Consider the following 21,390-nt stretch of genomic DNA (forward strand, 5'->3'; position numbering starts at 1 on the left):
ATGATATTTCGAAGTATAAAGAGTTAAACATAGGGCATTTACATTCAATGTATATCAATGTCTTTAGCGTTTTCAAACCGGTATAATCGCGATCGAAAGGAAGTTGATCTAAATACGCGAATAAATACCAAATTAGCATCGTATTCGACGATATTCGCCGAACAATTTAACTCGTCTCCATTGCCATTCGTCTTACGGTACATAAGCTGTTCGAAATCTCGTTCGGTTATCGAATATTCCAACTTCCTCGAAACTTTCTTCGGCGTGTTATTCCAAAAATCTTCTCAAATACCGAGCATTCGAAACTTCCTCGATATTCCGTGGCGCATAGCCAACTCGGAGACACCGGATCACAGCGATTATTTCAATCACGCTCCACCCCTAAATATCGGAACTTCTTACTTTACAATTGGTGCACGCGGAAGGCGGTTCATGAATTACAATAGACCGAATCGTTAATTTCAAAGTGTTGGAACTCGAACGAAGAACACCTTGCCCCATTATCGGCTGCTGCTGTTCCTCAATTAATTAATAATCTTTGATAACCTATCGGAATATCGCTACTACCCTTTTCTCCCTGCGACCAATCATCGATTTATAGGAGGAAAAAAGAAGGAAACAGATGTTTTTAAGGCTCTTTTACTCTCTCGTCAAGATTTTTTGACCAATCGAATACTTCGTACGTTTAATTAACTGATAACCGACATTCACGATCGATATCACCGTTTCATACTTCGATTTTATAAAACGTAATCAATTAATTGTCGCAAAATAACCCTGAAATTTCCAAAGGTGAAGATTGAGAACTCCAAAAATTTTCTGAACACATACTCGCAAAATGCAGTTGTAACGCGTGTTTATGACTCTCATCTGGAGCGAGTCGCAAAGTTCGTAAATCGTACGCGATCTTCAGGCCGAAGAAAACAGTCGAAATAATCTGTACGAGGTGTCGAACGCCGGAGACTCTGAAATCTTCACGAATCAGCCGATTTGTATGCAAGATGCACGGTTTCATATGGTCGAGGACGAAAACGATAAGAAACGAAGCTGTCGCGAATAGAATCGAGGCAGAGATGCCGACGACGATGGAATTTCCGATTGAGAAAACCGCGTATAATATTATATAGCGCGACTAACCGCGATAAATTAAACCCACCTGATACCGCGTTGCTATCGTGCTCAAACTTTGATTTACTTTCGATCCTGCCGGCGAAATTACCAAGCTCTTCGTGTCGTGCTGTTAATTGGACCGAGAAGGGTTCATTATGAGTTGGCGCTGCTAGTTTTTCAAGTGGATTAAAAGATGCGTTAAACCTTTCCCGATGGAGAACTGATTTTACCCTCGAGATACGAAATAGGGTAATTTAAGCCTCAAGTTAAAACGTTTCTGATTGGTACGTCAGCGGAGACACGAGGTTTCGTAAACTGCGATGGAGTAATTTGAAGTTGGATAACCGCGGATAACGTTCTACTTCGATAGAAGTTATTGGGATAAAATTTATGAAATTTTGTTCCGCTATATTATATCATTTCGCTAAGTTCACGAACGTACAAGTCCTGTCGTAGAAAACTTTTATATACATATTGTATGTGTTGTATAAAACGATTAGCAATTTTGTCGATTAAATGGAATGGAAGTGGCGGATTTTAACAATATCGATGAATTTTACAAGGGATTTATTAATCTCGACGATAGCGAAGCGATGTGGAGCATACGATTGCAGATATTGAGAGAGTAGAGCGTTCGTAAGCGTATCAAGTTAATTGGGACGAGAGCAGAGGACGCAGATTGAAACTGATGACGATGGATATCTTAGCTATTGACTTAGCTATTGACTTGGATCGTTTAATTAAAAATTTATGTTTGTAATTCGACAAGACAATGGGAACGAGATACTTTTTATGGTAACTGGTCCAAATACTTTCGTCCTCTCGGTAGATATTTTAGATTTATACTTTGGCGATTCTATGAAAAGATATCCAGCGTTGACTCTCATTATTGATTCACCTTTAGTTTGATAAAACGTTTTACCAGCACTTTGCTAAAATTCGCGTAATACTACATATACAGATTCACTGAAACGTTCAAATACTTATAGATGGTAGTGTATGAGAGTAAAAAGTTTTCATTGTTAGCCAGTTTTAAAGCTTTGATAAGAGGTATATAAGATTCTCTTTTTACCAAATCGATTGGTTTTTAAAGGAAGGCTATCGCCTCTGCTAAGAGTTACTCACGAGTCCCTTCGTTCGTTTTTCTTTTTTATCGATTAGTCCGTCGCTATTCCAGTGCTGTTTCTCGCCTATACTTCGTGTGCACGAACGATTGGTTTCGCGAGTAATGACGGGAGCAGTGGACCGTGATTCCTGGCAATTGGCTGACTCAATACGCGCCAGTTGCATCAGTTCTTCTGCTTTCGAATCGACCTCACTACACAGTACGCGACCAGCTAAAGAAATTCGTGACAAATATTAGGTGGACGCACGATTTAAACGACTTTGCATGGTGGAAAAATGAGGCCAGAAGAGACTGAAATCCATTTGGATTGATTGGTTACTTTTGTAAGATCTTTGAAGAATATTGTATCTATTTAAAAAAAAGTTTGTAAGTCTAAGAGAATTTTATTAACATTTATTTTTATTTTTAAAGAACTTTTGCTGGTTGATTTTTGTTCAAAGAAATGGTATTGGTATTTTAGCATGTTATATTATGTACAGCGGCTGCTTAAGTTTCTAGATCAGTAATTCCGTTTAGTGTAACTCTAACAGAAATTTTCTTGCAAGAGCGTTTACGATGCTGTATTTTGCGAGATCAACGATAATCGGAGGAATATAGAGAATGAAGCATTTACGCGATTATACAAATGCGATTATTTAAAAATTATCGTTATATTTGATATCGCAATGGTGTTAAAATTGTACAACTTGAATGGGACACGATATTAGCTTCTAAAGTGAAACATCGTTTGAATTCTCGAAAATACACCGTTGCGAATGTATAAAATTGCTATGACGAATTTTTAATTACGAACCAACCATTCTAGCCACCATTGTGTTGATAGTATTAGCGTTAGAAAAGCTGCGAAAGGATCGTGTTATGCAAATTGCACGTATACTTTGAAACCGCTGAAAAGCGCATTCCTTCGTCAATACAAACGGCCATTATATACCGAGGAACAAAGCGAGAGATGCTTCAAGTCCTAGCACTGTATGAAGCGTTCTCGTGTTCAGAGAAGCAGACGCCACGGCGGTCGGAACGGGATAAAACAAACAGACAGGACAGACGCGAGAGAGAGTTGCCTCGAATGCTTGCGGCTGTCTGAACAGGATCCATGCCGCTTCTCGGCCATTTCCAGCCGGGTTCCGGTTGCACCGGAAATGTTACCAAACAGTTTACATCTTCGGCCTGGCCTTTACAGCTCCGGGAACACGCTGTCTCCGTTTCAGAAGCTGGCAGGAAAAGGAGGAAAACAGCTTTTCCTTCGTTGCCCAAGGTTGCAACACGGCAACTCTTCAACCATCGTTCCTATTTCTCTTTCTTTCTTTGCTCGCTTTTTCGACCTCGATACGCCAGCAACGAGCGACTTCCTGTGAATAAAACGAGGCAACGAGGCTCTTCCGACGCGTCGTGGAAACGCGGGTAAAAATCCACTCGGCCGATGGTGATGCTGGAAATCGAGGAATCAAGCTGATGCGCGCCTCGACTTTTATGCTTCTGCCTCGCTCCCGTTGACGCCATTTCCAACCGGCGAATTTCGACGAGGTTCCAGGAAATTACGGCCTGTTGCCGAGGCTACGAAACATTCGTTTCTTACGGAAGTTTTTCATGTACTTTGTATACGTAATTTCAAGGGCTTTCTTTATATCGAATAAAAACGAAGAGAATTTATCATTCTTCCGTATTTCTTTCTTGCCGAGAAGTTTTATCGTCGTATCGAGCATATGTGGCTGTTAGAGTTTTTACTTTGGACAATTATGCTTATATGGAAAATTTAATGGCGCAAAAGTGTACGTAATACGCAAAGGTACTCGTATAGTACTCGTTATAATATTAAGCAGTACCCCTTGGAAATAGTAATTTACATAACCAGCCGCGATGTACATAATTATGGTGCGTCGAACCCTCTACGAATGCGAATACTTTTAATATTTATTTATAATTACCGAGAGTTTCACTTGAAGACATTTCAACCTGGAATTTGAGAGGAAAATACACCGAGCTATGAAAATCGCCTTTTATGGAGAAAAAAATTCTTCGCTCTAATCCTAACTATATTTTTTGAAGCTATCGAAGCCATTAAAACCACTGCTGCATTCTCCTTCAAACAAAGATGCACCGATATTTTATTTTCGCATCCCCTTCTGCAGACTTCAAACCGTACCTTTTAAAATGCTTTCCGTTTCATATTGATACGATTTCTTGTCCCGAAGATATTGTCGAAGGAAACATCATTTTTGCTGTTCCTTTACGGCTGTCCTCTCTCGCGCTTACTGACCTGTCCCAAGCCTGGCACGTATGCAGTGGTCGGTGACAGCCGCCGAGTCAGCGCTTTTTTCCCTACTATTATAAAGGAGACGCGTACGCATTTTCAAAGGAAAGAAGTGGGTCACGAAATTTCGCCCACCATTCAACGCTCTCCGTGCACTCGACGTGCTCCGATTTTCGTGCCTCGTATCTCGAAAACCGATTCGGATATCGACTTGTAACAAAATGCATCCTCGAGTGCCACAGTAGTGGTACGTACGGTTTAGTCCTGTTACGGTGCTACAGCTCCACGGTATTCACCGAGTGGATTTCGGTTTTAAATTTCGTCGTTCCTTTCGGCTGGATCTTGTAGTTGAAACTAATGCGGTATCGAGTGCCTGATGGTTTACCTGCTATTGAATACGCTAATGCTGCTCTTTACGGATTTCCCTCGCATATATCTCGGTTTCTTAGGAAATCTTCGAGATTTGAATATCCTTCTTTCCCTGAGAAGTCTTTAAACGTAACTCGGCGTGTTATTAATTGCGAAAATGGTATCTTTTATTAGTTTTGCACGATCCTTTTATCGTTGGTATTTTTCTTAGTGCTGTGACTATTGGTCAGAGGTCTTTTATTTTATCGGTATTTCTGCTTCAGCGTTTTCGGTATTTCTTCTTTGTCAGAATTCCTTTGGCTATTATATTTTATTTCTGGAATTCTTTTCTCTTTGGTATTTCTTTTCTTCGAGTTTATTGTTGTCACTGAAATTCTGTTTTCAGTTATTCACATTCTAGTATTTCATTATGTTAGTATTTCATTATTTTTGCAAACTATCATTAAAGAGAAACAGGTGGGGTGATAGATTATTTTCCATCGACAACAAACAAAGGGAATAATCGATCTCTAGTGCGTCTTAATATTAACGAGAACTTCGAGAGCAAGTGTCAATGTTCTTGCCAGGTAGAAAATAATGTAATAACAGGAGCACATGTGGTGTGCTCTTAATTATTCATTGATAAATAAGCGTGCTTTATTTCGCGGGTCAGCGCAGTTTCAAAGTATAATTAATGTTCCTACGCGTTGCTCGAGTTCCTATAGCAATATTATACTTTACGAATATTTACGCCGCACTTCAGCTGTGCATGTATACTTTTTTTAGAAGCACATCGACGTTTCTATGGTTATCTGTTCTCATTTCGTTCAAATCCTTTAACGTCGGATAATTCTCAGTGAATTAATTATAATAAGTACCAACTGTTCTATCTAAATGATATTTAACATAAAAATTGTAATAGTTTGACAAACCTTTCATCGACAATCGAAATCCAAATTAAACCAATCTCCAGACAAATTGAATTAGCTTCAGGAACGTAGTCTAACTCTTTATGTAACTTAGCTAACAATTAACAAACTATTTCATCAACTGACAGTACCGGTTTTACCATTTTCCAAAAATGTCAAACGAAATATCTCTTTTCATTGAAACCCATTTTCTCTTCTTAACTGTACACTAATGGCACAAAGCAAAGTGAATGAAAAAATACCAGGAATATCACGATGCCATCGGGTGAATCCCGCCAACTATGAAAAACCAAATTCCAGTAGTTAAAGCCAAAAAGTGGAACGTCCAATCTGTACTACAGTGAGAGCCCAATAAAAAATACATTTTCGGTTCTCGAGGAATAAAACGAAGCCACGTAATTTGTCACTATCCACGCGAGATCAATACGCACGATTTTTTTCATCCCTCTTCCCTTTGTCCCCTGTTCCCACCCCACGTGAGATGTCGTACTATCTCGATCGTCGATCCGGTCGGGTTTGCCAGACTAATCTCTTGCCGATTAATCTATCGAGTGTCGGGTAGCCAGGATCTCGCCTAATCGCGATCGACACGCGATATTTCTGCTCTATTTCGAATCGATTTTCATCCATGCCGCTTGTTATTGTACGGTCCTTCGTCATCGTGGTCAGCCCTCCGACTCTCGCAATTTGTCTTCGACACGGCCGAATGTGTTTAGTTTTTGGAAAACAAACGTTTAATGGTCATCGGAATTCCGGATTATATCACTGTGTTGGTGTATTCTGTAATGTGTAACACAAAGCAGAAGTAAAATGAATATTTTATCGGAGAGAAAGTCTTTCTCTGAAAAAACAAATTAGGGAAAATGTGTGTTCTTTAATTTTTCTGCATTCTTTCATTTTCAATCCAATTGTAATTTTCTAATGTTAATCTCAAGTTCTTAAAATCTCTTACCGATACGCATGATTTTTTGTTTCTATTGTACATGTTAGACATTTTCCTGAAACATTGCAAATCTTGTTTGTTTGCCAGAATGAGAGCAAGATTGAAATAGAAAAGTTGGAGGATCGTAGGAGGGTTAAACGAGCGAGATAAAGATCCTACTTTATCAAGAACTATGAAGAAATATTATATAAAGGATGTTCAGGAATATATCAGAGATTAAGTCTAACTCTCAACTCTTGCAGCTTCTCTCTAATACGAGGCAGAAAGTTTAATTTTTGACGTCGCGTTCGCGTGTTTTATAACGTGTAGGATAGAGGAGGAGAAAGACGAGGCGTTTCTTTAGAAATAACGCGTTCGTGTGTCTTTCTATCTTGCTGCGAGTATTGCACAGAATAAAATTCAATTCGCTCACCCTTGCCATAAGGAGCAAGTAGAAGAAGGTTCACCAGCGCAGCTCCAGTATCGTGTCCAATCAACGTGATTTTTGTCGGATCGCCTCCAAAAGCAGCGATATTTTCACGTACCCAGCGTAGTCCCATAGCGATATCCTTCAAGGCCAGATTCCCACCAGATCCTGGCGTTCTGTCTGGATACGGACGAGTCCTCAAGAAACCTGGAGCATTTTCAACCATACTTGACTGTACCTTATTTTTTTATCAAAGAAATATATACGATATTATGCTAATTTTCTTTTCCATTTGAGTAAAAATTTACTCTCATCTCTATCTTCGAATATTCCTCGATTCTCTTACTATTTATTCATAGATATTAATACATTTACGAAATTTATGTGTGATCTGAAGAATCATTAGGAACTTATTAACTAGTTTGAAACGTTAGACGGTAAAGAATCTATATTCGATATTATAATAATAATCTAGTGAATTTCACATAGTAAAAATAAATGTTTTCTTATTTACCGTTTCTATCGTTATCGTAATTTATCGTTATTCGGTTTTATGTTATAAAATGATATACAATTAAAATACAATTTATATCGCAAATGAGATCTATCTTTTTTTCATCGTGCTTAATTCCACGACAAAGTTATGCCGGATATCTGAGTGCCGTTCGATTACAGGGAAACGGATACCATAGGGAACAGTTTGTTTCTATATTCACGGATACCGTAATTGAATATACTAAAGGAACCGTAAAATATTAATCCGCTATCGGATGGATTTATACGACCGTTGGACGCGCGCAATTATAACATTAAATAATGCGACCGTGTCGTTTGTGTTTCTGCCATAGAGCCGTGCACGAGTGTACGTTTCGTTTGGACAGAGTTTAACGCGGCAAATGAATAATGAGCAAGCTTTTGGGGAATAAGAATTCATCCGAGTTGGATGAATTATTTATTCGGTGTTCCTGCTTTATTTGTGTTTTCTTATTTACCCTGCATTATTCATGAGAACTTACAGCTTTTTACTTTCATTTTATGTTTTCAGTTTTCGCGAATAAAAATGGCGTTACGTGAATACACGTGCCTTTTTCTTCGGATTTTATATGCGATCGATTAAGGAAAATAATGGCAAAGCTTGCAACTTGAATGCGTCTATATGTTGTCGTTGCGTAATTTTGATATTACGTGTACACGTATCTGAATCTCAAAAATATTGTCTTGGCTATTTATCATCGCTGTAATAACATCACCGTGGAAAGAAGCGATTTATTCGTTGGTTAAGAATTATAATTCTTATTATATGTATAAAAATGATACGTACCTAATATTCCAAGACGATAATTAAGGGTGATTACTATGACGTGTCCAGCGCTTGCCAAAACGGACCCATCGTAGATGTTTCCCGTTCCCCATTCGAAACTTTCACCGTGAACGTACACCATCACAGCGTATGGTGCTTCTAGTCCTCGAGACCCTACGGAATTTCATAATTTCAATTCTGAAATCTACTATTATTAATATCGCGATTATATGTGTATTATTATTAAAATATTGTAATCTGCTGTAATAGTATCTCATAAAACCTCCCTATATTAATATATTTTGAAGAAATATTTTTGACCAAGCGATATAATATTTCCATTTAACGATATGAATTTAATTAACGAATCACAAGCTGATTCGTCGAAGAGATGCGCGAGTCAGATCTTTAATACGTAACGTAACATTCGATTTACCTTGACAACTCAAGCCATTACCTCGTTATCGAGATCAATCGATCTTACAATGATTTATTACCGTGGTAATAATCCAGCCTGCATTCACGTAGCCCATATATTTCGAAAACACGTCGTTCATCATTAACGCCACCTCCAAAAGTGTCCTTCTACCGTGAAACAACGCGTAATTAAATGATAAGAGATCGTTGGGCGATTTCATAAGGGAAACTCTCAGACCGGGGAAGAACGACGAGCAGGTTGAATTGGCTGGATTTAAATTCATTAGACGCAAGGGGTGGTTTTACGTCCGGAACAGCGTGGTGTCAGTTTGCTCCAAGTGCACGGCTTGTTACCCCTAGTAATGGTGAGTTACGTTGCAATAACTTCTGCATTTCTCCACGCGTAGAGCTTGTGTTTATTAACTTGGAAAATATAATTTTATTACGTTACACTTTGCATGTATCCTTTAACACATTTTCACTATTAAGAAATATTATTCATATTTGCCTATTCTAGATTATACGCTTTTATTAGAGTTTTACCTCATTCTCATTTTGTAAAGAAATCGAAGTGCTACAGGAAAGAATAGTTTTCTTCCTTGAAACAACCAAACATTTTTACTTTATGCCAAGAATTATTTCGTCTATTTGATTTACAGTATCACGATAGTTTTCAATACCCAATAATCAAAATTTGTTTCGTCATAATAAATAAAGAGAAATTTATGACAAATTCGAATATCACATTACCCCCGTGTACATAGGTATATCGATTTGTTCACGCTTACAGGAACCTGTACGAAGTTTATGCACATAATAAATTCCTCCCATAACCGCAAACCGTATCATAAAAACTACCATCAAGTACATCATAAAATAAACTCTGACGAGTATGTAAAATAAAACTTGCAGGCAAACTAAACCGAAGCATCGTATATACTTTCAAACTGAAAAATCATTATCACGTCATAAAAAGAAAAATCCGATACGAAAATTCCACTCTGTTTCGCGCGAAAAATATAAATCAACCGTATTCCCATTTCTTTCTTTCAGGAATTTTTAGAACACTAGAAGAGATTCAATGGTCGATTGAAATCGATTTTCTGCGCGATTAATTCCGCCTGTTATCCGTTTACTTGTCACCGTAATATCACGTTGGCCAGGTATCGTTAATCGCGCTCCAATCACGGCCAAATCGCCCTTTAACCGGTTGCTATAGCGGAAACGGACGCGAAGCGATTAGCGGGCGACGACGGTTTTATTGGTTTCGTCGAAAATTCAATTTCTCTATCGCGTTACAATCCGCTCGACCGATTTAATTGGCAGCGGCTCGCCTGATCGAAAACGGCGAAACAACAACGGTGAAGCTCCCTCGCGATTTCCTCGATTACGTAACAACCATCCCCCTTTCCGCCCCAGCTTGTGTTCCATCGTGTACAAGGGAGAGACGCCGGTGGAAAAAATTCGGCTAAATCGTTGATTGGGATGATACACGGTTTGTGTGGTGAAACAGAGGGAAAATAAAACGAGTATTTCGCTCGTTATCGTGAACCGGACTTTTTTCCAAATGAAGAGAAGACCTGGCGTGGTAATGTGTGGTTGATCAAGACCAGAATTGGCCACGACTAAGATATACCGTTACTCTGTATCTATTTACGATGTATAATTTCAACGAGAGCCATACGTTATACGCGTGTTTGCATAGAAATTGCATTTCATGTAAAAAAAAAGTGTTCTTGTAATTTCGAGTATTTCCATTGTATCTTGTTACTAATTCTTATTTTCTCTTCTTTATACTTTTCTCTTGTTTGTCATTACTTCATTTGCAATCTACTTTATCCCATGGTGAAACACGTTATTACATAACAAATGCGTATTTCCTTGTCATCAAATTCCCGAGGAAGACCACGAAAGGCAAACTTTTAATTCCAATCTCAACTTTTCATCGTGCAATTTCGTCCTCCGTGTTCACACGTTATTTCTCTTTTTTTCCTTCCCATCGAGTAATTTATAGATGCGGAACAAGAGTAGTCATTCGTTCAGAAATACGTCTAAAAATAAGCAAGTGCAAACTTTTTGGAGATTAGGAGAAGCTTGTACAAAAACCGTACGCAATAATTAATTAAAAAAATTTGCTGACCATGTGGAAATTATTTTTCGCCATATATCCAACGTCTATTTGTCAATAGAAATTTATTAAAAAACTAGTAGATTGCAATGAATTTTCAACACTGACGTAAATTCGACCGACGTGAATTTGCTCTCGTAAATTCCACTACGACGTTCATCGAATGATATACGAGGCGGCTTTTACTTTCGCGACAATACCAGGCATAAAGGTCGTAATTACTTGGGAACTAATTACTCGAGGAAGTAACTTGTTTCGTAATATCGTATTATTCCATAAACAGACGATAGGTGGCAGGCTCGAAATTTCCTGGCCGTGTGTTATTAACGCGTGCTAATTAATTACGAGCATTACACCTGGAATCTTGCGAATATAAAGGCGAGATTCGCGCGTTTAATTAGATACTTAATGCGCGACACATATTCCCTCGTCTTTCCTTTTATTCTCCCTCATTAACGTTATGTCAGCAACTCGTGACGTTTCCCTGGCGTTTTTCCGCGAATGTTGGATATAAGTTTGTTAATTACGCGATGAACCAAAAAAAAAAGAAAAAAAAAACAGAGAGATAGGAGAGGAAAAATGGAAAGAGGAGTTGCAGAGTGTTACTTATGAAAAAGAGACTATTTTTGTGCTCCAATGTAATAAAGCCCTTTCCGGTGATTTATTTTCAACAGTGATAAAAACGTGAATTGTCCTTTTTTCCATATAAAAGTAAAGTTATTCTGTTATTCAAACAATGCGTTTCACGATTAGTTGCAAAAGCACTGTTTCCGCTGTATATTCTAAACGTTGACATTTTATTCTCAACATCTAGGAAGTAATAAAATATAAAAATGATTAAAGTAGGCTTGTTACAAGTAAAAAGAAGAAGAAAGGAAAGGAGAAACGTAACACAGAGTTTTCTTCTACTTACCACTGCCGGGTATGTACAGGTTCAAAAACAGGCAGTCCTCGCTCTGGTTGGTCAGGAACATGTACAAACGTTTCAGCTGTTGGTATCTGCCTAGAGGCATTTGCAACAAAGCAGCTGTGTCATTGCTGATGTCCGGAAAGTGCTGGGGGCAAACCGCGCCGAAGGAATCTGCCAGTTTGATGCCGTCCCAGGGGATCGGTGATATCGGTGGTCGAAAACGTAAATCTCCTACGGGAGGTGCCGCGTACGGTATACCCCGGAACACTTCTACGGGATCTAAGTGCCTGCTGTTCAAATCCTGCGACAGATACGCGAGATACTATGTATTGTCAAAAAATATATATCAGAGGAACGAAAGCTCGGATGATTTTATCAACTTCATACACGAAACGACTGTAACGTATGAAATGCTCGGTAATCGAAAAAAGTATTTGAAAATTTGTAGATATCTTATGAAAATAGTAAAAAATGTTTAGTAGAGAAGTTAGTAAAACTCGTAAAGAAAAGTAGCGATAATTTCGAACTGTCTTTTATTCGCCGCTGTATATATAAGTTTCCAATAATTCATAGATACGATGCTGAAATCACATTCGCCGATAGATGGGATTTTCGATTAGCTATATGAATTTCGACAGACACTAATAACCACAAAAGTACCTCGTTACTTGAATTCGGTGTGCGCAGACCAGATAGCGAGATCTCTAGCGGTAATATCTCTGGCCGGGAACACACAGTTAGATGTAAATCCTCTATTTTATGTACATAAACGTGGCTCGGATGTTCCTGTTCCGAAAACTAATTACCTAATTACCCCCTGCGTTTCGATTATCTCTGCTTGACGAGAAGATCTGCTGGATTGCCGGCAATCCACGAGTATCGCAGTTTCTCTCATCGAACGATCGATTTCTGTCTCTCCTTTCGAACAACCGAAATTTTCTTTTAGGAAGGCAGAAATTTGACGAAAAAAAGACAAAAATTATCGCAGAAAAAATTTTTTAATTTAGTAACTAATAGTAATTTAAAGATTCGTTAATTATTGAATACGTTTTCGAACTTTGACAGTCTACTAAGCTTTTCTCCGCGCTATGTACCGTGACTTTTACTTGGCTCCGACCAATATAATTACAATGCCGTATCGAAGTTGAAATTAAAATGGCACATGCAATTCATAAAAATTTTCTACTGCCAGTGTTCGAATACTTTTGCGAGCTATTGTACTCGCATACATATGTGCATATTCAATGCTATTTCCACCGCGCTTTTTTCACGCCCTCCACATGTTTCTAAACACCTATGTATATTTATCGTGGATACATGAAACTATGGATACAACGTTGAGGTACAAACATTTTTATTTCCAATCAATCGCTTCAGAGAACGGTATAAATTTACGAGACGTTTGCGTGTGGCCGTTAACGAAACTCGATAATTGCTTTCGCTAGATGTAATTGCGCAGAGAGAAAGAGAGAGAGAGAGAGAGAGAGAGAGAAAAGGAGAATGGAAGAGAAAAAAAGGAGAGAAAAGGGATGGAGAAAACATTGACATTCTTGGAAGCAATTATACCAGAAGGGCTAATAAATCTCGTTTGGTGCGCGTCGACGTTAATTGCACCTCCGGTTGGTGGCCGTGAGAGGTGAACTTTCGCCTCTTCTTTTCCACCCCTATTGAGAAGGACGATGGAGCCGCATCGAGTTCAAAATCACGAATTCCCATTAACTGGAGGATTCACGATGTTACCCGGAGAATGATAAAGAGAGCAAGCTGACAATGTTGGAAAGACGTGAAAAAAATTCTTGCCCCTCGGCCTTGTTTCTACCCTTCAGCCCTCTATAATTATGGCATTTTCTATCTTGAACGTTGTCGAAAGGAATTTTATAATGGAAGATAAGTTTTTATCGACGATTTATAATATCAGTGCTATGGAATTGATATTGATAAGAATGTATTATATTACGAAAAAATGAAGAATGAAAGAATAAGATAAATTCGACTAAAATTATTTTTACATCATCCCTGTCCACTTTCCATTTTCTACTTAAGGAGGACATTTCGATGCTTGGATCTTTCACCATTGTCAATTTAACGTCCAAAAATAAATTAGATTAGCTTTCTTTATTTATCGTCTTAATTTTCTCCCTTTCTTTCCTTGTTTCTTTATTCCACTTTTATCCTTTGCCGTTTCTCTTTTATTTTCCGCTTTTATTCAGCCGACGCCTCTGTTCTTTCTTCGCCATTCTTCCCTCTGGTTTTTCCGATTGTGGAAATATTCGTGCGCGGAAATTCTATAAGCCCGGTAATCAAACAGGTCCATCAAAAAATAACGCTTTTCCATGACGCTCGGAAACAGCGAGAGCTCGATGACCAAAAATAGTCCACGCATGTCAATGCTCAGAAACCGACGACTTTGCGTTAATTTTGAAACCACGGGCTCCGATCAAGTTCGGTTCGGGATTTTATTTAAAAAAAGGAAGAAAAGAAAACACGCAAAGAAGAGAGAAAAAGATAATTGTAATGGGAGCGAATGTTCGATCGCGGGGAAAAATCGACGAGGATGGAGAAAATATTTAAATGAAAAAAAGAAGCGCTCTGACGATTCGATTCGACCTCGTTCGCGCTTGTGTTTTCGAGTCCGTAAAAAATTAACGACCTTCACCTGGCGTTGCAGCGTCGACAATCAGCGTTCGTGCTGGTGAAAACGTCTATGAAGCAACGTTGTTGATGCGTTATTTATTCCCGCGGGGTCATTGATTTCCCTCGTCGTCGCGCGATTGATTTCTGTTGGTACACCCACGCAATTATCATCCCTCTCTGTTTATTCTTTTATCTTGGCTCTGTCTGTGCTCTTTCTGGCTCTTTTTTCGCTTTCATTTCGATTTGTTGCGGGACTTTGATTCCAGGAAAATCGAGCGCTCGATGCGTTGATTTCGAAGTTTGTAACGAGTCGAATGCCGATGTGTGCTCCGTGTTCTGGTTTATCATCTCTGCGACACTTGAAACGCATGAAACGCGGAGGAATGTGTTGTAGAAATGGTCGATTAAAATATTTGACGAACGCGCGAAAAATAAGACGCTTTAGAACGATATTTGTATCACTTACTCTACTAGTGATACGTCTGATCGTAGATGGACTTATATCACTGTTACAACATTGTTGCACTATTTTCTCGTTTAATGCATTTCAATTTATTTCGTTCTTTTATTATTTGTTTATTATTCTTATATTTTCTACAATATATTGTAGAAATAAATTACTGTAATTTTATAGAAACGTTTATTAAAACGCACTCATTATCAAACGAGATTGAAAATTAAATAGAAAAACGAACGGCCGAGCAGTAATGTTAAATATAATTACTGGGAACTTTTATAAATTCGGCGCGTAATTAAAATTTCGAATGCGTTTTATACTAAAATTTCATAAAGATCAGAAAATTAAAGGGACCTGTATGTATATAGGGTAAAATAAATTATACGCTCGCGGTGGCACGAAAAGCTGAAACACTATTAGTGATACGAGTTTGCTTTCATTCGGATAGCCCTTACGCGTGACATAAAAGCGCTTCCTTCTGTACTTTTTAACCCGAGTATAATTTTTGAAAACCGTTGCGAGCAAAAATTGACGCCAACTCCCGCGGTGTTGAATGAAAAAATTCCATTTTGTGGTCACGAGACGAGAGAAACCCGTGAAAAATGCCCTCGAAACGACCATACAACAACGCGTGAACTATCTTTCTAAAACGTTCAAACAATCGCAATGGACAGCCTCTTTATTACGTCAATTTGAAAAAATGCATATTTCCACGGCAATTTCCCAGTGAAAAGAGGTGTCGTCGCACTCCAGTCCCAACGACATTAAAATAATTTTCGAAATATATTTTCGCGCCAATATCTCGCGAGTCCGCAGAAAACCACAAATATTTACGCGCTGTTGTGCTCCGGACAAAAATATTTCATTGTCCTCGAGAGGGTAAAAAATGGTAGAAAAAAAAAGAAGAAGTGGAAAAAGCAAGAGAAGAATAACGCTGAAAGCTCGTATTAAAGCGCGAGAATAAAAAAAAAAAAAAAAAGATAGCGCGCGCTTAGTGCAACTTGGAATGCGTAATGCGTTCATAGACGCACGAACGCGTCGAACAGTCGTGCTTAAGAATTAAAGAGCAGATCTGGGCCACGGCGATAAATAGATCGACTAAAAAATCCGAGACGGTGCTTTCTTAGTTTATGGAGAAGCTGTACTTATGCTGCCCTGCTTCGAGCCGAGCAATTTTCCGCTAATGCCCTCATGAAAGAAAGAAAGATCTCGTACACACGGCCCGTATCCTGTGAAATTACACTGTTCCTCGAGATATGGTTCCGGCCGTATTACCCTCGAATTCTCGTAAATTTAATTCGTTGGGAAGGGAAAGTCGAACTTCGTGAGTCTAATGGAAATTGGAGACGGTTAAAAAAAAAGCTCGAATACCTTGGGCGGAGCAGAATGATTTTGCGTTAAGAAAACGGTAAGTAGCGTTAGGTGACCTTAACGCGAGATCCCTTAAAAATCTACTTTTCTTTCTTTCCGACTATTCTCCCAACTTTTTATTATTTTAATTAAGCTTATAATCTTCGAACTCAAAAAATTCCTTCTTATTTCAACGATCTTTCAATATCATCATTTCCAAACATTCTAATCGCCTAATTTAAAACAAAATCCTTTAAAAAAATCTACCATGTTTTTCTTCTTCTACTCTCGTCTTAACGTTCGAAATTTACGATTCCCAAACTTTAAAAATTCTTCTCTCCTATTTTAACAATCTATTGGTACCGATCTTTCGTACCTCTTAATTGTTCTTTCCTCTATTAATGATCATCGATAACTTCGCTCTTAAATTTCTTAAAAGACGTAAATCCTTTCGTAACTCATCTACGATAGCATCGTCATTTTCGATACGATGCAAATTTTCCACTGAAGCATAAAAGTCCACGCGAAGTGGCCACGAGTTGTGAACGCGTCGCTACGAAAAATTCGACGAGACATTTTCATTTCCACTTGCAAGTCAGTTTATCATCCATAAAATCTCAGCGATGCGACAGCTGCCCCGACTGTACCGCGTGCTATCAGCGATTGACATGTAAACTGTTAAATATTTTATTAGTAGGTCATAGTTACTGGCAAGCAACGTTCAACGTGTATACGATGTCCATCGTTCCGGGTAGCTAACGTAATGTCATCGTTCCGTAATTATGTTGGTATTACCGGCCGACCATTATTATTGTCAGACTGCGGCATGTGCACCGTGCACATATTAGACTGTTTGAGCGACGGACTAACGTAACTCCGTAATTACCCCGTGATTAACGTAATACGATCGATAATAACGAAAAGCGTATTTCGCCATGAAATTATGAACAATTTTTATCGTGAATTACGAAGCATGGTATAATAAAGTGTTTAGAAAGTGTGAATTTATTGAACGGTTGATAAGAGTTCGTTTTTATTTATAAATTGTGTATTTCGAGAGAGCCGGAGTGGTTTATTCTCTAATATATATCCCAACGCAATATACCTGATATATTGGGTTGGCAACTAAGTGATTGCGGATTTTGTCATTACCACCTAATGACAAAATCCGCAATCCAATAGCAGAACGTTATTTAGCTAGAATATATCGTCTGTTTTAACACGCGTGCCTTTAGCCCTTCTTTCAGCTACTTAGACTAGTGAAATATTAAGTGACAATGACAAAATCCGCAATCGCTTAGTTGTCAACCCAATAATGTTAAGTATTATATTTTGTGAATATACACAGGCACGTACGCAAAGGATCACGGAAAAATTCGACTACGTACTTGAAAATACCTTTTACGAATATATCGGGTGTTATACGAAATATTTTGAAATTCCATTAGCATCGTTATGAGACTATAACGACATATTGAAACTACAAGCTATACAGCATCATAGATGCAAGTACGTACTTGGCAGAGATCAAAAAAGTACTTCAACAGTTAATTATCCATTAAGTTAATAAACCTGGATATTCAGTGGGGTCGTATTAGAATAATCTCCTATCGATTATCTGTTCTCTCTAGTTGCGATTATGCAAATTCATCTATACGTGACAAGTTTTTAAACTCGATTTTGTCGAAAGTGTTATCTGCAAAGTAATTTCGTTACTCATGATTTTCGTTTCGACCTATAGAATTTACTTGTCCGCTACACGTCGAATTTAGGACAACGGTACGTATCTTAAGTTGGTATAGTGTAGCTGAATCAAGATCCAGACAACACACTTATTACACTCTTTGTTCTCTCGAGCATCGCGGGAAAGGGAGATACGCAATCCGGTGTATACGTGAGGCGACTGCCTAATCGGCGAATCATTATAATTCCTTTTTGCAGGCGGCAATTTTGCCTCGAAACCATCCGCGTGCAGACGTGATCGTAATTCTCATTATCGCGGTGGCGCATGGAAAAGTTTCAACCCCGCCAAGTGGAATTCGAACAATTCCTGCTGGCCAGGACTGACTGGCAAAAAAATTGCTTCGTCCCGTAATAGATCGGGTAAAAGAGAAGAGCGTATTTAAACGAGGGGTAGCTGATGAAGAAAGAAAAATAGCCAACGAGCTATAATAGAGTCTTTAGAGTATGAAGGGGGACTTGTTAAATAGCAGAACGTGTAATTTAGCTTGAATATACTGTCAGTTTTAGCACGCATGTCCTTAGTCCTTCTTTCAGCTACTTTAGACGAGTGAAATGTTCGTTCTTTGTGTTTGCGCCTGGACGTTTAATTTTTCAATCGAAAAAATTATGTACACGTTTGAGGTATCAAAGAGAATTGTTTACTATTTTGAGCGATTTATACGTAAAAATTTAATAATCGATTCAAAAATGGGTTTAAAAGGAAAATTTCAACATTTTAGTAGGATCTTTCCGGTGTATAAATTTTTGATATTCCAATATTTCACACTATAAACGTCTACGGGCTATTCAATATTAATACTTAATACGAGTGCTTTTAAAAAGCTTCTGAAAGGAATCGATAAACAGAATTTTTAACTACCATGATCAATAATACTAAATTTTCAAAGAAAATCCATCGTATTTATCGCAAAACAACATCATAATACTAAAACACTGCTTGGTATGATAAAAAAAATCCAGAGCAAATTCTAAATCTGTCACGTATTATTCGCTTCCCTTACGATCATATTCTTTGGTTTACATCTAGAAAAAAGCTTACCAAGCTATTTGTCGAAGACACGTAGAAAATTCTTATTCTTCATATCTGAAATTCACTGTGCAAAACCAACGATAGCCGTCAGAAGGTTAGGGCGGTTTCGAGCAAAAAGAATCAACGAGAACGGTGTCAAATCTTGCGCGATTCCGCGCGGAACGGAAACGAGGGAGCGCGCGGTCGTTCCGGCTGAACTGCGGACCCGTAATTTACCGAGCGTTTTTAGCCTGGCCAGTCCCGTTGGATGGATGGATAACGAGAAAAGTTTTTCGCCCGGGACGCCTGCTGGTCTTTACATTACGCGCTGCAACTCGCTCGTTTCTCGTTCGCCTGGCTCGCTCCATTTCGCGCGATTGAGTGCTACAAGAGGGAAACGTCGCAATGTCAATCGTTTCGCTACGTCGGCGTAGCGCGTTGCCCTACCGATCTGTAAATACGATCGTTTCTAAGGGAAGATTTGCGAGAACGAGCTTGACCCGTTATTCGTTATTCATTTCACGATCGTCATTCTTTCGCGGTTGAAAAAGAAAAGGTAGTAGAGCGATACGTTTGTTCGTCAGAATTCTAATTTCAAACGAGTTTTCCGAGATAGCGAAATTCTGAATTGGCTCTTGACTCTGCTACGATCTTTGAATTTTTATGTTTCAAGAAGATGTTTAACGTAACATTGAAGCGGGAATATACATATCGGTAATAATCTTTTTATTTAGTTGTAACCGAAGGTATTTTCTATTGCCAGAAAAAATATAATTGCATGGAAAATAAGCTAGAGAGTGTTGCAGGATTAAAAATTCGGTTTATAATCTCGAGTTCGTAAATCAGTTGATCTAAGAATATCGAATAGCTCGAAACTTCAATGACCGATATACCGATTTTCTATCAACGATCTCAAGTATTATCGAGCAAGCGTTCGAGTGCTCTACGTTACCCGACATAAAAGAGAAAGATTTAAAATTCAAAAACGACGATGCCTGCTATCGCCTGAATTGCTTAAACTCGCGGAAAGAGGGTCGGATAAAAGATTGAATAAAAGGTGCTCGACAATCGGCGGATACTTTTCACGCTCGCGAAATTGGCTGTCCGCTTTCGTCACAGTACTGGATTGCCTATAAAATCATTCGACGTCCATCGATCCTTTCCCTTGTCGATATGAATATCTATTAAACGCAATTCACGTCTCGCAGCGCGACGCGACGTGGCGATTGTCGCAGTAAACGTCAAGTTGGCGTCGTTTTTGCCGGTTGATTGACGTCGTAAAAATCCGACACGAATATTTCCTTTTCAAATGATAAACGCGACGACACCGATGTTTAAAAAAAACAATTCTCTGAAAAGCACACCTTTTATTTTGTATACACGCAGAGCGATGAAGTGTCGTTCGAGTGAAAAAAAAAAAAAGAAGAAAAGAATTGAATGCAGGATAATTGAAATGAACCGGTGACTTTGTCTGGATGATGGAAGTAATATTGGTGAACTAAATTATGGAAAATATTTATTGCAGCGCTGCTGTGTATGGATATGTATGACACCTGTATTTGGTATGTTATTTACGTTTTATGTTTTCTATATGAAAAATTTTGAAAACTCTACAAATGCAATTAGAAGTTACTGACGTTCTATCGTGCTAGCGAACATAGTTATTGCGTGTCATTGCAATCCAATTGGCGAACTGTGATAAATATTTGGCTGAAATCGATAGACATTTTGTACGAGAATAAATTTGTTACGTAATGGAATTATGTCACGTGGAATTTTTATTGTAATTCGAAATAGCGATTGGACAGGATTTCGAAAAAGGAGAAATGTAGAGAAACTTCTCAAAGTGTTTTAGTTAAAGAACATTTCAAATACGTATGCCAATTATCGTGTCAAAATCATAAAATAGATGTAAAAGATTGATTTAGGAAAACTATTTAATCTACGCGTATATTTCTTGATCAGAATAACGACGTGGAAATTTGATGTTCGTTGCAAAGGCGTTTAATAAATTAATTTGTTTCTTAAATAAAGAAATTATAAATCTAGAATCTTAAGTATACGATTTTATACGGTTTCCTATACTAATCAGTACTATATACATACGAGGGATATAGAAGACTCGTAGCTACGCTTCACGTTACATTCTACTGATTCGTAATTACACACGATGTCCTACGATAAACCAAGCATCCGTATCATCTTCGAAGGTTCCAAAAAATCATTTTCAGGATCGGAACTTCAATCGTAATTTCCATCACGGTTCGTTCCACAGGATCAAAGCTTCGAGAACGAACAAAAACGACTAAAAACTCGCTGCAAGAAAGTA

At 38.3% G+C, this 21,390-nt stretch overlaps 1 protein-coding gene across 8 annotated transcripts in view; it reads right to left on the reverse strand.

Moving 5' to 3' along the window:
- Positions 1-21,390, reverse strand: part of LOC100644811 (neuroligin-4, Y-linked) — a 220,951-nt gene that overhangs the window by 13,999 nt on the left and 185,562 nt on the right. For all 8 annotated transcript variants that reach the window (XM_048408534.1, XM_048408536.1, XM_048408535.1 and 5 more), the window contains 3 exons: positions 11,872-12,169; positions 8,435-8,587; positions 7,120-7,320 (listed from right to left, as the gene is read on the reverse strand). In XM_048408534.1, coding sequence (XP_048264491.1) covers positions 7,120-7,320; positions 8,435-8,587; positions 11,872-12,169 — 652 coding nt within the window. The remainder of the gene's footprint in view (positions 1-7,119; positions 7,321-8,434; positions 8,588-11,871; positions 12,170-21,390) is intronic.

Source organism: Bombus terrestris, chromosome 9 (genome assembly GCF_910591885.1).
Source record: "Bombus terrestris chromosome 9, iyBomTerr1.2, whole genome shotgun sequence".
Lineage (NCBI taxonomy): Eukaryota > Metazoa > Arthropoda > Insecta > Hymenoptera > Apidae > Bombus > Bombus terrestris.